The sequence below is a fragment of the Erinaceus europaeus genome, chromosome 5 (genome assembly GCF_950295315.1).
Source record: "Erinaceus europaeus chromosome 5, mEriEur2.1, whole genome shotgun sequence".
NCBI lineage: Eukaryota > Metazoa > Chordata > Mammalia > Eulipotyphla > Erinaceidae > Erinaceus > Erinaceus europaeus.
The window spans coordinates 129,570,855-129,584,546 of NC_080166.1; the positions used below are offsets into that span (position 1 = coordinate 129,570,855).

A 13,692-nucleotide genomic window follows, 5' to 3' on the forward strand; every position below is an offset into this window, starting at 1 on the left:
CAGTAGGTCGGGACCGAAGGCTTGAACCCAGGTGCTTCCCCTTATCAGGTGTGCTGCTGTTTGGCCCCAGGCTCTGAATGTATTCATGTATGTACCTGCATAGCAAAGTCTCTCTGTACATAAGGCGCCTGGCATAGACTTTACACAGACCTTGGATAGTGTGTGCACTTTGTGTGTGTCTGAAGGCCCCGCTGCGCCTGGCCACCTTTACATCCCGAGAAAGGGACACTGGTTCAGCATCATTGTGTCCTGTTTTCATAGCATGTTCCTGGATCCGGAGACTCGGCGGGCCATGGGGGAGCAGGCTGTTGCTCTCGCCAAAGCAGTGAAATACTCCTCTGCCGGAACCGTCGAATTCCTCGTGGACTCAAAGAAGAATTTTTATTTCTTGGAAATGAATACGAGACTCCAGGTGAAAAGACTGCTGCTTTTCCTTCCCTTCTTTTCCTCCCTTCTTCCCCCCAGCACCCTGCCCCAGCCACCCAGCTACCCCGTCCCTTTGTCTTTTTTTAAAAAATATGTTCTAATATTTATTTCCTTTTGTTGCCCTTGTTGTTTTATTGTTGTTCTTATTGATAGGATAAGAGAGAAATGGATAGAACAGAGAGAAATGGAGAGAGGAGGGGAAGACAGAGGGGGAGAGAAAGGTAGACACCTGCAGACCTGCTTCACCGCTTGTGAAGCGACTCCCCTGTAGGTCGGGAGTTGGGGGCTCGATCCGGGATCCTTACGCCAGTCCTTGCGCTTCGCACCACCTGCGCTTAACCTGCTGCGCTACCACCCGACTCCCCCCTTTGTCTTTTTAAAGTGGAAAATCAACTCTGTATGTTGTACAGGCTTCACCTTGATGCTTATGCTCAGTCTGTTGCGAACGACAGGTAAGGATCAGGTTAATTAATGATCAATGCCAAGTCCTTATGGCTTCCTTACTTTTACTTATTTATTGCTTATATTTATCCATTAATTTTATTGAGAGAGGAAGGGTGAGAGGGAGAGGGTAAGAATGCATAGTCTGAGCTCTGCTTAGCTCTGGCACAAGATGGTGCCAGGGATTGAACCTGTAGCCTCTGGGACCTCAGTCATGGAAGTAGGTGCATTAACACGCTGAGCGCTCTCCATGCGTCTGCTTTGGTTATTCTGGTGCATCCTGTTTGGAATCCTAGTTTGAGTTTTTGTTTTCTTCAAAAGCTTCATTTCTATCTCTTGAGCTGTATATTTAATGAGCCAGGTCCCCATTTTGCTCTTAATTTTGGTTGCACATATTTTATCTCTAGAATTTCCTTCCTTCCTTCCTTCCTTCCTTCCTTCCTTCCTTCCTTCCTTCCTTCCTTCTTCCTTCATTCCTTTCACACTTATTTATGAGAGAGAGAGAGAGAGAGAGAGGTGGGGAACCAGATCATCTCTTTGGAACACAGAATGCCAACAATCCCAGCCAGGACTCCTACTCAAAAAGTTGGCATTCTACCTACTGTGCCACCTCCCAGGTCACAACTCCTAGAATTTCCATGTGGGTTTTTAAAAGATATGTGATTAAAGGGGGGTGGGCTGTGCCTCGCCTGGTAGAGTGCACACACCACCAAACACAGCGACCCCCGGAGAGAGGCTTCATGAGCAGTGGGACAAGTACTGCAGGTGTCTCTGTCTCTCTCCTCGCCACTCAAATTCCCTCTGTCTTAACAAATAAAGAAAAAAAAGGAGGTGGGTGTGGGATGGGGTGGGATTGTCATTAGAGTGACGGATTTGTCATACAGGCATCTATCCCCAGTTACTAACTCTGGTGGCAATTGAAAAGACAAAAATTACCACAAAGCTTCTTCTCTTTTCTAGCCTCCTAACCAAATTCTCTTTTTAAAAAAAAATTGACCACAGTATTTTCTCTCTGTCTCTCTCTCTGTCTCTCTCTCTCTCTCTGTCTCTCTCTCTTTAAATAGGTTTGTTTATTTATTTTGGGATAGAGACAGAGAGAAATTGAGAAGGAATGGGGAGAAAGAGAGGGAGAGAAACAGAGACACACCTGTGGCCCTGCTTCACTCCTGAAGCTTTCCCCCTGCAGGTGAGGACCAAGTTCTTGATCCTGGATCCTTGTGCCCTGTAGTGTGAGCGCTTAACCAGCTGCGCCACTGCCTGGCCCTATCTTTATTCCCCCCCCCCTCCAAGATTGTTTTATTTGTGAATGAGAGATTCAAAGCATCAGTGTGGCAATATATCATGTTAGGTGTTGAATTGGAGACTTGGTGGTGCTACTCAATGTGTGACCAGCTTATCGACCTCCCGGGCCACTGCTGGCTGAACTTCTCAATTTGGCTCTTTCTTCCTTCTTCTCCTCCTCCTCCTCCTTCTTCTTTTTAATATTTATTTATTTATTTATTCCCTTTTGTTCCCTTGTTGTTTTATTGTTGTAGTTATTCTTGTTGTTGGATAGGACAGAGAGAAATGGAGAGAGGAGAAGACAGAGAGGGGGAGAGAAAGATAAGACACCTGCAGACCTGCTTCAGCGCCTGTGAAGCGACTCCCCTGCAGGTGGGGAGCTGGGGGCTCGAACCGGGATCCTTAGGCCAGTCCTTGTGCTTTGCAACACCTGCACTTAACCCGCTGCGCTACTGCTCGACTCCCTTCTTTCTTATTTTTAATATTTTTAAAAATGATATGTAACTTTTAAAATATATTTATTTATTCCCTTTTGTTGCTCTTGGTTTTTATTGTTGTAGTTATTATTGTTGTCATTGTTGGATAGGACAGAGAAATGGAGAGAGGAGGAGAAGACAGAGAGGGGAGAGAAAGACACCTGCAAACCTGCTTCACCGCTTGTGAAGTGACTCCCCTGAAGATGAGGAAGCTGGGACTCAGCTCCCTCCAGTTTTTCTGCCCAGTACCTGTGGTCCATCCGGGTGGTAGGCAGGGAGCAGGACTGGCACTATGTCCTTTCGTTCTTATTTGGAGGCTGCTGTCCTGCATGTCCTCAGTGTAAAGCAGGGGGTCTCATCCACGTCTGCCCCCTTGCTGGTCTCTGGTCTTTGTGGGTCATGGTTTTTTTTTTTCTTTTTAGCTTCCTTAGGTTTTGATCAAGGGTAGTAGGAGTGGGAGTCAAGGTGTTGGACTTATCTTGGTTTTTATATTTTGAGGTGTTGGACTTATCTTGGTTTTTATATTTTGGATTTTGTCTGATAATTCCTATATTCTTTTTATGTTCTTAGCTCTTTAATGCTTTTTTTTTAATATTTATTTTATTTATTTATTCCCTTTTGTTGCCCTTGTTTTTTTTTTATTGTTGTAGTTATGATATTTGTTGTCGTCGTTGTTGGATAGGACAGAGAGAAATGGAGAGAGGAGGGGAAGACAGAGAGGAGGAGAGAAAAATAGACACCTGCTCTCTCTCTCTCTCGCTTCCTCTCTCGCTCTCTCTCTCTCTCCTATCCCTTTCATAAATAAATAAATAAAATATTTTTAAAAAAAGAAAAAAAAAGGTCAACTGTCATGAAACAGAGTGACTTTCCTTTGCTATGGGAGAAATTGTGTGTATGCAGTTACATTTCAGAGACCAATAGTAGGAATGCCGGTGGAGTTTTCGAGGTAGAAACTTCACCTACCTTGAGCCCTTCACTTGGAACCCCTCTTGCAACCTGTCTCCTGTTGTTGTGAATGCCTTCTGAAGTTATACGACTGTGCCTTTTCGAGATTAATTTCAGTTTGATTAAGAATGTCTTTACAACTAAGTGTGTCTAATTAGATAATTAGCTAGGAAATCATGTTTTTGATTATAATGGAGACTTTATTATGTTATGATGAGAATAATAGCTTGTAATATGATTCTAAAGGCAATTTGAAATAATTCCAGAACATTTGTATCTTATTTCAGACCCAAGAGATATTTGATTCTTTAGTTGGAATACTTATCAAAATTTATGGAATTAATAACCAGTTTCTCTCTTATTTATTTACTTTTTCTTGCAATACTTTGTAAACTGTGTTCTTGTGGGTTTTTTGTTTGTTTATCCCCTCCCAGAAGGTTTTTCATATTTACTTTGTAGTTGTCTTTTTGTTTTTCTTTAAAAATTTATTTATAAGGGAGTCAGGTGGTAGCACAGCTGGTTAAGCGCACATGGTACAAAGCATAAGGACCAGCATAAAGATTCCGATTCGAGTCCCCATCTCCCCACCTGTAGGGTGGTCACTTCACAGGCATTGAAGCAGGTCATGAACCTTATGCGGGTCCTTGCGCTTTGAGCCAAGTGAACTTAACCCGATGTGCTACCGTCTGACTCCCTGTCCTGCAATTTTTATTAGTCCCCCACTCCAAATGGCTACTTGATTGTCAAGATCATTATTGAGTTTTTCTTTCTTTCTTTTTTTTTTTCTTTATTGGGGGATTAATGGTTTACAGTAGACAGTAAAATAGAATAGTTTGTACATGCATAACATTTCTCAGTTTTCTTTCTTTTTAAAAAAGATTTTATTTATGGGAGTCAGGCAGTAACACAGCGGGTTAAGCACAGGGGGTGTAAGGATCCCAGCTCCCCACCTGCAGGGGAATCACTTCATAGGCGGTGAAGCAGGACTCCAGGTGTCTGTCTTTCTCTCCCCTCTCTGTCTTCCCCTTTCTCTCCATTTCCCTCTGTCTTAACAATGATGACATCAGTAGCAATAACAATAATAACTACAACAACAATAAAAACAACAAGGGCATCAAAAAGGAAAATAAATAAATACAATTATAAAAAAGCAAGGGTAACAAAAATGGAATAAATAAATAACAAGTAAAAAATAAATGTTATATATATTATATATTTTTAAAAACACACACACACACATATATATATATATTATTTTTTGGATATAGACAGAAGTTGATGGAAAGGGGAAAGAGAGAGTAAGAGACACCTGTAACACTGCTTCATTGTTTATAAAGCTTCCTCCCTGCAGTGGGGTCCTGAAAGGCTTCATTCCAAGTCCTTAAACACTAGCATGTGTACTCCACCAGGTGTGTCACTGCCTGACCAAGCCACTTTCAATTAGACACTTATTTTGCGGTAGACCATCAATTGGTACCTTGGGTCTGAAAATGAAGTTTTCAGATATGTTCTCGTATTTCTTAGGGCTGCCCTCAAACCATACCCGGAATGTGGTGGTGTGCCTCAAACAACAGAAAAGAAATTTCTCACCGGGAGTCTGGGAGTTTAGCATCCAGCTGTGGAGAAGGATGTTTTCCTCCAGAGTCCCCTTTCTTTGGCTTGCAAATGGCTGTCTGTTTCCTTGTGTCTTCACACAGTGCCTCTTTGCCATGTGTGTGTCTGTCCTAATTTCTTCTTCTTCTCCTCCTCCTCCTCCTCCTCCTCCTTCTCTATCTTCTCCTCCTTCTCCTCCTCCTCCTGCTGCTCCTTCTTCTTCTTCTTTTTGAATCTTTATTTATTTGATAGAGACAGCCAGAAATTGAGAAGAAGAGGGGAGACACATAGAGAAGGAGACAGAGAGACACACCTGTAGCCCTGCTTCACCACTTGTGAAGCTTTCTCCCTGCAGGTGGGGACCAGGGGCTTGAACCCGTGTCCTTACTAACTGTAACGTGCACTCAACCAGGTGTGCCACCACCTGGCTCCCCTAATCTCTTCTTATGCCGACATCAATCTGGTTGGATTAGGACCAGCCCAACAACTTCATTTAACTTAACTGCCTCTGGGAAGATGTGGTGTTCAAATATAATCTGATCTGGAGGGCCCCTGGGGATTAGGGCTGTGATATTTGAATACTGAGCGGGGCACAGTTCAGCCTGCCTCAGCTTTTTCTCCCTTCTTGCTCTGGGGATTTGAGTTGCATTGACAGGGAAGCTCTGGAGTAGACAGTTCAGTGTTTGCTGCTCCTGTAGCTGCTAGCCGTGATGGTCAGGGCTTGCTTACAGCAGTTCTCTGAGCCCGGTGGCAAAACAGTCAGGTAATCCGAGGTTTTTACTCTGAAATCGTGTGTTCTCCGAAAGCAAAGCTGCAGCCTGGTAACAGGTGCCTTTCTGCTCTGGCTCCGGACAAAGAACCTCTCTGAAATGACAGAACACAGGCAGAACTCACGGCCTTTGGTTATTCCAGGCTGAAATAACAACAAACTAGAATGATCGAGCTTGTGCCAGACACCGCTGTGAAACTCACCTTTATGTGGTGTGACAGTTTTTTCATATTCCAGTGGGTAGTCCCACCAGTGCTTCTTCACTGAGTTGAATCCAGTGAGTTCTGCTTACAGCGGCTAAGCTGGTCCAAAACAAGTCTATAACATTGGCCAATTTCAACTTGCTGTATTTAATAGAGCTGTTGCTGAAAATGGCATAATTTGAATACTAGGATTGTTCCTGACTTACTCACCTCATGCCCTTTGTATTTAATTAGGTCTTTTCTGTGAAAGGATGGTGGCCATTGGAGGGGTTTTGGTCAGTTTTCCAGTGGCAGACAGGATGCTGATGATGGAATGCAGTCTAGGCCTTATTACTTGTGTGTGTGTGTGTGGGGGGGAGAGGACAGTTTCTGCTTTGATTATGCAGTTATAATCAAGTATCTCTCCACTCAGGAAAATAAAGAAATATAGAAATGAATTTTTGTTGTTATTAGGACTTCACTGCTGTGAGTCAACTTTTTAAAAATTGAGTTTGATTTTTATTTTACAAAATTACATGTCAACAGGGGTTTAAATCCATATAATTCCTACCACCAGAGTTTTCTGAATCTTCAATCTACCACCGTTCCCCTATAGCTACAGTGGCCACCGATTTAGTCCTCAGTACCACCTTCTGGCCATGGGACAACCATCATCTCTACAACTATCTGTCCATATTTATACATAATTGCCTCCTTTTTCTTCCTGATCCAATCCTCTCTTCCCTTCCAAGCCACTCATGACAACATTACTGCCTCCATATGTCCATCTCCTTTTCTTTCTTTCTCTCTGGGTGCTGATGGAGCTGGAGTTCAGAGCCCTTTTATCTTCATCCTATCACTTCTCCTCCATTAGGAGTGTGAATCAAGGTTGTTTTTGGGGTACAGAAGGTGGGAGTTCTGACTTCTGTAATTGCTTGTCCGCTGAACATGGGCGTTGACAGGTCAATCCGTACCCCCAACCTGTTTCAATCTTTCCTTAGTGGACCAGAGTACTGGATGGGCAGGGTTCCAGGACACATTGGTGAGGTTGTCTGATCAGAGAAGTTGGGATGAAGTCATGGTAGCCTCTGTAACTTGGTGTCTTGAAGGTGATATGACCTAAATTGAGACAAAATGGTTAATCCAAAAAGTAGGATTAGAGCAGATGAGATTAGGGATTTTAGGGTAGAAGAAAGCTAGGAAGTCTATTCTAAGCATGTTCCTGGGGGCACACACCTTGGTAGATTTGCTTGAGTGTGATAGCTAAAGTTGGATTAGACCTTGAAAGTTGATCCATGGGAGTCGGGCAGTGGCGCAGTGGGTTAAGCGCACGTGACGCAAAGCGCAGGGACCGGCGTAAGGATCCTGGTTCGAGCCTCCGGCTCCCCACCTACAGGGGAGTCGCTTCACAGGCGGTGAAGCAGGTCTGCAGGTGTCTATCTTTCTCTCCCCTCTCTCTCTGTCTTCCCCTCCTCTCTCCATTTCTCTCTGTCCTATCCAACAACAAAGCAACGTCAACAATGGCAATAATAACCGCAACGAGGCTGCAACAACTAGGGCAACAAAAAGGGGGAAAAATGGCCTCCAGGAGCGGTGGATTCATGGTGCAGGCACCGAGCCCAGCAATAACCCTGGAGGAAAAAAAAAAAAGTTGATCCATACCTCTAGCCTGTTTCTATTTTTCCTTAATGGGGAGTTTTTTTTTTTTCCTGCCTCCAGGGTTTTTGCTGGGCTCAGTGCCTGCGCTATGAATCCACCGCTCCTGGAGGCTATCTTTTCCATTTTGTTGCACTTTTTATTGTTGTTATTGTTGTTGTTGGATAGGACAGAGAAATGGAGAGAGGAGGGTAAGACAGAGAGGGGGAGAGAAAAATAGATACCTGCAGACCTGCTTCACTGCTTATGAAGTGCTCCCCCCACCCCTGCAGGTGGGGAACTGGGGTCTCGAACCTGAATCCTTACACTGGTTCTTGCACTTTGCACCATGTGCTTTTAACCCGGTGCATTACTGCCCAGCCCCCAGTGGGGAGTGTCCCCCCCCTTTTGTTGCCCTTGTTGTTTATCATTGTTGTTGTTGTTATTATTGTTGTTGTTCTTATTGCTGGATAGTATAAAGAGAAATCAAGAGAGGACGGGAAGATGAGGAGAGAAAGATAGACACCCCTTGCAGGTGGGGAGCCGGGGGTTCAAACAGAGACCTTTATGCTGATTCTTGTCCTTTGCGCCATGTGAGCTTAACCTGCTACGCTACTGCCGGCCCCCCAGTGGGGAGCTTTTAATACTCTTCATCGTCCTTCATAAAAGCCAATTGAGTACACATTTCATTGATCTGACTTCTCTCAATACTTTCTGGCTTTTCCTGTTTCAAAATCCTACCTCTCTGTGTTACTTTTTAATTTGAAGCTAACTAACTGGAATTTAAATTTGCCTGCATCCTACTCCCATCCAGAAATACTTGATCATTATCAAAAGTTTGTTGGAGAATACATACTGAACAAATTTATCTACTTTTGATGTTTATTCTAAGAAAAGATTTATTATGAGAAGAGTGTGGGAGAGGAGAGAGTGAGAGAGACCAGAACACAGCCTAACGCTGGCATAAGGTGGCACTGAGGATTGAACCTGTCGCCTCCGGGGCCTTGGGCTTGCAAATTGGTGCTCGAATAGGCTGAATTGTCTCCAAGGCCCTGGTTTTGATGATATTTAGTTAACATAGCAAGAGGATTCTGATTAGAGAGGAAGAATGATGACCAAATCAGACATCTTTTCTTCTGCTGCTGCTTCTTCTGTATCGTCATCATCATGATCATCATCTTCTCCTCCTCCTCCTCCTCCTTCTTCTTCTTTTTCCTCCTCCTTCTCCTCCTCCTCTTCCTTTTTTTCTTTTAATTAAAATTTTTTTTTACCAGAGCACTACTTAGCTCTGGCATATGGTGTTCTGGGGGACTGAACCTGGGACTGTGAAGCCTCAGGCATGTGAATCTCTTTGCAGAACCATTATGCTATTACCCCTGCCCAGACATCTTATTTTTAATCATACTTTATAGTATAAATAAAAAAAAGGTTCTAATGACATTGCTACAATTTTTAAACTTAAATTATTTATTTATTATAAAGAGAGAGAGGAAGAACCAGGGCACTGTTCTGGAACATACAAGATCAGGCATCAAATTTGGGACCTCCTGCTTGTGAGTCCAACGTTTTCTCCACTGGGCCACAGTTAAGCACTTTTAGTTTGATTTTAGATACACAGAAAAAAATTGCATAGCATTACAAGTAATTCCTTTTTTTAAGCCTCCAGGGTTATTGCCGGGGTTTGGTGCCTGCGCCATGAATCCATGGCTCCTGGAAGCCGTTTTTTCCCTTTTGATACCCTGGTTGTTTTACCATTGTTGTTGTAGTTATTATTCTTGTTGTTATTGATGTCGTCATTGTTAGATAGGACAGAGAGAAATGGAGGAAGGAGGAGAAGACAGACACCTGCAGACCTGCTTCACCGCCCGTGAAGCGACTCCCCTGCAGGTGGGGAGCCGGGGGCTCCAACCGGGATCCTTCCGCCGGTCCTTGCGCTTTGCACCACGTGCGCTTAACCTGCTGTGCCACTGCCCAACCCCCACAAGTAATGCCTAATACCCTTAAGAGTACTCTTGATTCCAGAAAATGTAAATGAGGAATTTTTTTTTCTACCACCACAGTGCCATTATAAAGTGAAGTTGTTGGGAGTTGGTGTCTATCTTTCTCTCCCCCTCTCTATCTTCCCCTCCTCTCTCCATTTCTCTCTGTCCTAACAACGACATCAACAACAACAACAATAATAACTACAACAACAACAAAAACAACCATGGCAACAAAAGGGAAAATAGATAAATAAAATCTAAAAAAAAGGTTTAAAAAATAAAGTGAAGTTGTTAACACTAAATTATCACTTTTTAAGAGAGCAGAGGAGTTATTTTGTAGAGTGTCCCTCATTTTACACTCGCTTTCTCATGACTGTTCATGGGGCTTGCATTCTGAGCAGAGATGCTACAGGAATACTCTCTGATCACAGCATAGAAAACACTGGGTTAAAAAAAAAATTGCCACTGAGTTTACCACTGGGGTTTGGTTCCTGCATGACAAATCTACCCTTCCCAGTGACCGACCTTCCTTTCTTCCTCCCTCCCTCCCCCCACCCCTCCCTCCCTCCCTCCCTTCCTTCCTTCCTTCCTTCCTTCCTTCCTTCCTTCCTTCCTTCCTTCCTATCTTCCTCTCTTCCTCTCTTTCTTTTTTTTCTCAATTTGATAGAGCAGAGAGAAATTGGGTGGCAGGGGGAATGAGGAGGGGGAGAGACGGAGACATGAGCAGATCTGCTTCACTACTTCTAAAGCTCCCCCCCCCCCAGATGCAGAGAGACACCTGCAGCCCTGCTTCACCACTCGAAAAGCTCCCCCCTAATAGGGGGGGACTGGGGAGCTGACAAACCTGCCCTCCCCCCGTCTTGCTAAATAATTTCCCCTATTGTCAGAATTTGCTTATCATTTGTGGAATCATGAAAGATAATGAGAATACAACACTTGACAAATTTCATTTCTTTAAGTTTGTTACTGTTTGAATTTTTTTATTATTATATTTATTTATTTTCCCTTTTGTTGCCCTTGTTGTTGTTGTTGTTGTTGTTATTGATGTTGTCATTGGATAGGACAGAGAGAAATGGAGAGAGGAGGGGAAGACAGAGAGGAGAGAAAGACGGACACCTGCAGACCTGCTTCACCGCCTGTGAAGCGACTCCCCTGCAGGTGGGGAGCCGGGGACTCGAACCAGGATCCTTACGCCGGTCCTTGTGCTTTGCGCCATGTGCGCTTAACCCGCTGCGCTACGGTCCAACTGCCACTGTTTGAATTTTGACTCCTTTGGTAACTCAGACCTGAGACAAAACCTACCTCACCTCACTGTGGCCTTTGACACAGTTCAGTTAGTGCTCTGGGTCTGGGGGCAGGGGAGTTGGCATGGAGGGGATAAGCCTGAATCCACTGCATAGCAAGAAAGAGTGGTGACAACTTGGTGGTGGTTTACAAGACAGACCTGTAAAAGCAAATAGAGCTTCTTTTTTTTTTTTTTTTTAATGCATCAGCATTTATTTTCACCCATTTTCTGGTTTGTCTCTTATTTTAAACAGCACACAGCTGTGACTGGGGACTGAACCTGGGACACTGAGGGCATAGTCTCAGTGAGAAGATTCAGTTTTGTGGGTTTTGCCTGTGTTAAGGCATTGTTTGCGGTTCACGCGAGTCCTCTGCAGAAGATGATAGGGCATGAGTCAATAAATGCCAGGCCCAGTGATGGCACTCCTGACAGAGCACACATCACAGTGTGCAAGGACCTGGGTTCAAGCCCCCAACCCCTACCTGCGGTGTGGGCGTAGGGAGGAGGGAAGCTTCATCATCATGAAATAGTGCTGTGGGTGTCTCTCGCTGTGTCTTCCCTGTCACTTTCTGTCTCTATCCAAAAAATGTCTATATATATCTATATATATCTATATATATAATTTATTTAAAGTTTTTAAAAATGTTTATTTTCCATTTTTGTTGCCCTTGTTGTTTATCGTTGTTGTAGATATTATTGTTGTTGTAAATAAAAATATTTTAAAAAATATTTATCATTTAAAAATTTTATCATTTTTTTCTACAGGAGATACTGAAGAAAAAAAATTTATCATTTTTTAAAATGATAAAAATTTATCTTTTTCTATATTTATTTAATTTATTTATTCCCTTTTGTTGCCCTTGTTGTTTTATTGTTGTAGTTATTATTGTTGTTGTCGTTGTTGGATAGGACAGAGAGAAATGGAGAGAGGAGGGGAAGACAGAGAGGAGGAGAGAAAGACAGACACCTGTAGACCTGCTTCACCGTCTGTGAAGCGACTCCCTTGCAGGTGGGGAGCCGGGGTTTGAACCGGGATCCTTATGCCACCTGCGCTTAACCCGCTGCGCTACAGCCAGACTCCCAAAAATTTATCATTTTTAAAAAGTGATAAATATTTGTTAAAAATATTTTTAAAAATGAGATTTATGAACTGATTTGTGTGTCTGAGGAGTCTTTCTGTCTTAAGAAGTTTATTTAATTTTATTTCTTTGTTTATTAGAGCACTGCTCAGCTCTGGCTTATAGTGGTGTAGGTGACTGAACTTGGGACTTCAGAGCCTCAGGCATGAGAATCTCTTTGCATATCCATTATGCTATCTAGCTCCCACCCTATTTATTTATTTATTATTTATTATTTTTCATCTTTATTTTCCCTTTTATTGCCCTTGTTTTTCATTGTTGTTGTAGTTATTATTGTTGTTATTGTTGATGTCGTCCCTGTTGGATAGGACAGAGAGAAATGGAGAGAGGAGGGGAAGACAGAGAGAGGGAGAGAAAGACAGACACCTGCAGACCTGTTTCACCGCCTGTGAAGCGACTCCCCTGTAGGTGGGGAGGGAGCCAGGGCCTTGAACCGGGATCCTTACCCCGGTCTTGCGCTTTGTGCCACATGTGCTTAACCCACTGTGTTACCGCCCGACTCCCTATTTATTTATTATTTCCTAGGGCGTATACATGAGAGAACCCCAGACACGATTCTGACATCCATGATGCTGGGAATCAAACTCTGGATCTCATGCTTGAGAATCCACAGCTTGATCCATTGCACCACTTCCCAGGCTGTGAAGGAACCCTTCTTAAAAACAAACAAACAAATATAAAGTCTGTTGAAAGCAAATGAATTCAGTGTTTTCCAAATGGAAATAACACAAAAGCCTTTCATCAGCACCACTCAGTAGCACTGTTCATCACCACTAGGCTTTGGTGCTAAGGGTTTTCTTCACAGTGGACAGAGAGAGGAAGGACACCAGTTTTGAACAGGAGCTATTTATTTATTTATTTATGTTACTTTTTGTTTCAGTAAGCTACGTTGTCTTTCCATTCATGTCCCTTCTAGAAGTCTCACTGAACTCCTGTCTTCCTGACACTTGATAAAACACTTTGGATTCTGTTTTAGCTTGGGAGCCATTTTATTTTGTCTGGGTCTCTGTGTCCTGATCTTGGGAATTTCTTATTTGCAGAGGAAAAGTATTTTACATTCTTTCAGTGTGTGTGTGTGGGGGGGATACAAGGTTATTTAAGCAGTGCTCCAAGATTCTGGACAATAAAACAAGATTTAAAGGAAAGGTTTCACACATCCTGCTAAAAATTGTCAGAACTCTCTTAAAAATGTATTTGGGGGGGTCAGGTGGTAGCGCCGCAGGTTAAGCGCACATGAAGTGCCAGGACGGGTGCAAGGATCCCGGTTTGAGCCCCCGGCTCCCTACCTGCAGGGGAGTCACTTCACAGGCGGTGAAGCAGGTCTGCAGGTGTCTGTCTTTCTCTCCCCCTCTCTGTCTTCCCCTCCTCTCTCCATTTCTCTCTGTTCTAGCCAGCAACAACAATAACAATAATAACAACAACAGCAACAAAAATGTGAAAAATGGCCTCTAGGAGCAGTGGATTCATGATGTAGGCACCGAGCCCCAGCGATAACCCTGGAGGCAAAAAAAAAAAGTTTAAATTAAAGAAAAAATAAT

General features: G+C 43.3%; 1 protein-coding gene across 3 annotated transcripts in view; it reads left to right on the forward strand.

The window, feature by feature from the left end:
* The window catches only part of PCCA (propionyl-CoA carboxylase subunit alpha), a 351,955-nt gene that overhangs the window by 132,138 nt on the left and 206,125 nt on the right, over positions 1 to 13,692 (forward strand). For all 3 annotated transcript variants that reach the window (XM_060191819.1, XM_060191818.1, XM_060191817.1), the window contains one exon: positions 262 to 412. In XM_060191819.1, coding sequence (XP_060047802.1) covers positions 262 to 412 — 151 coding nt within the window. The remainder of the gene's footprint in view (positions 1 to 261; positions 413 to 13,692) is intronic.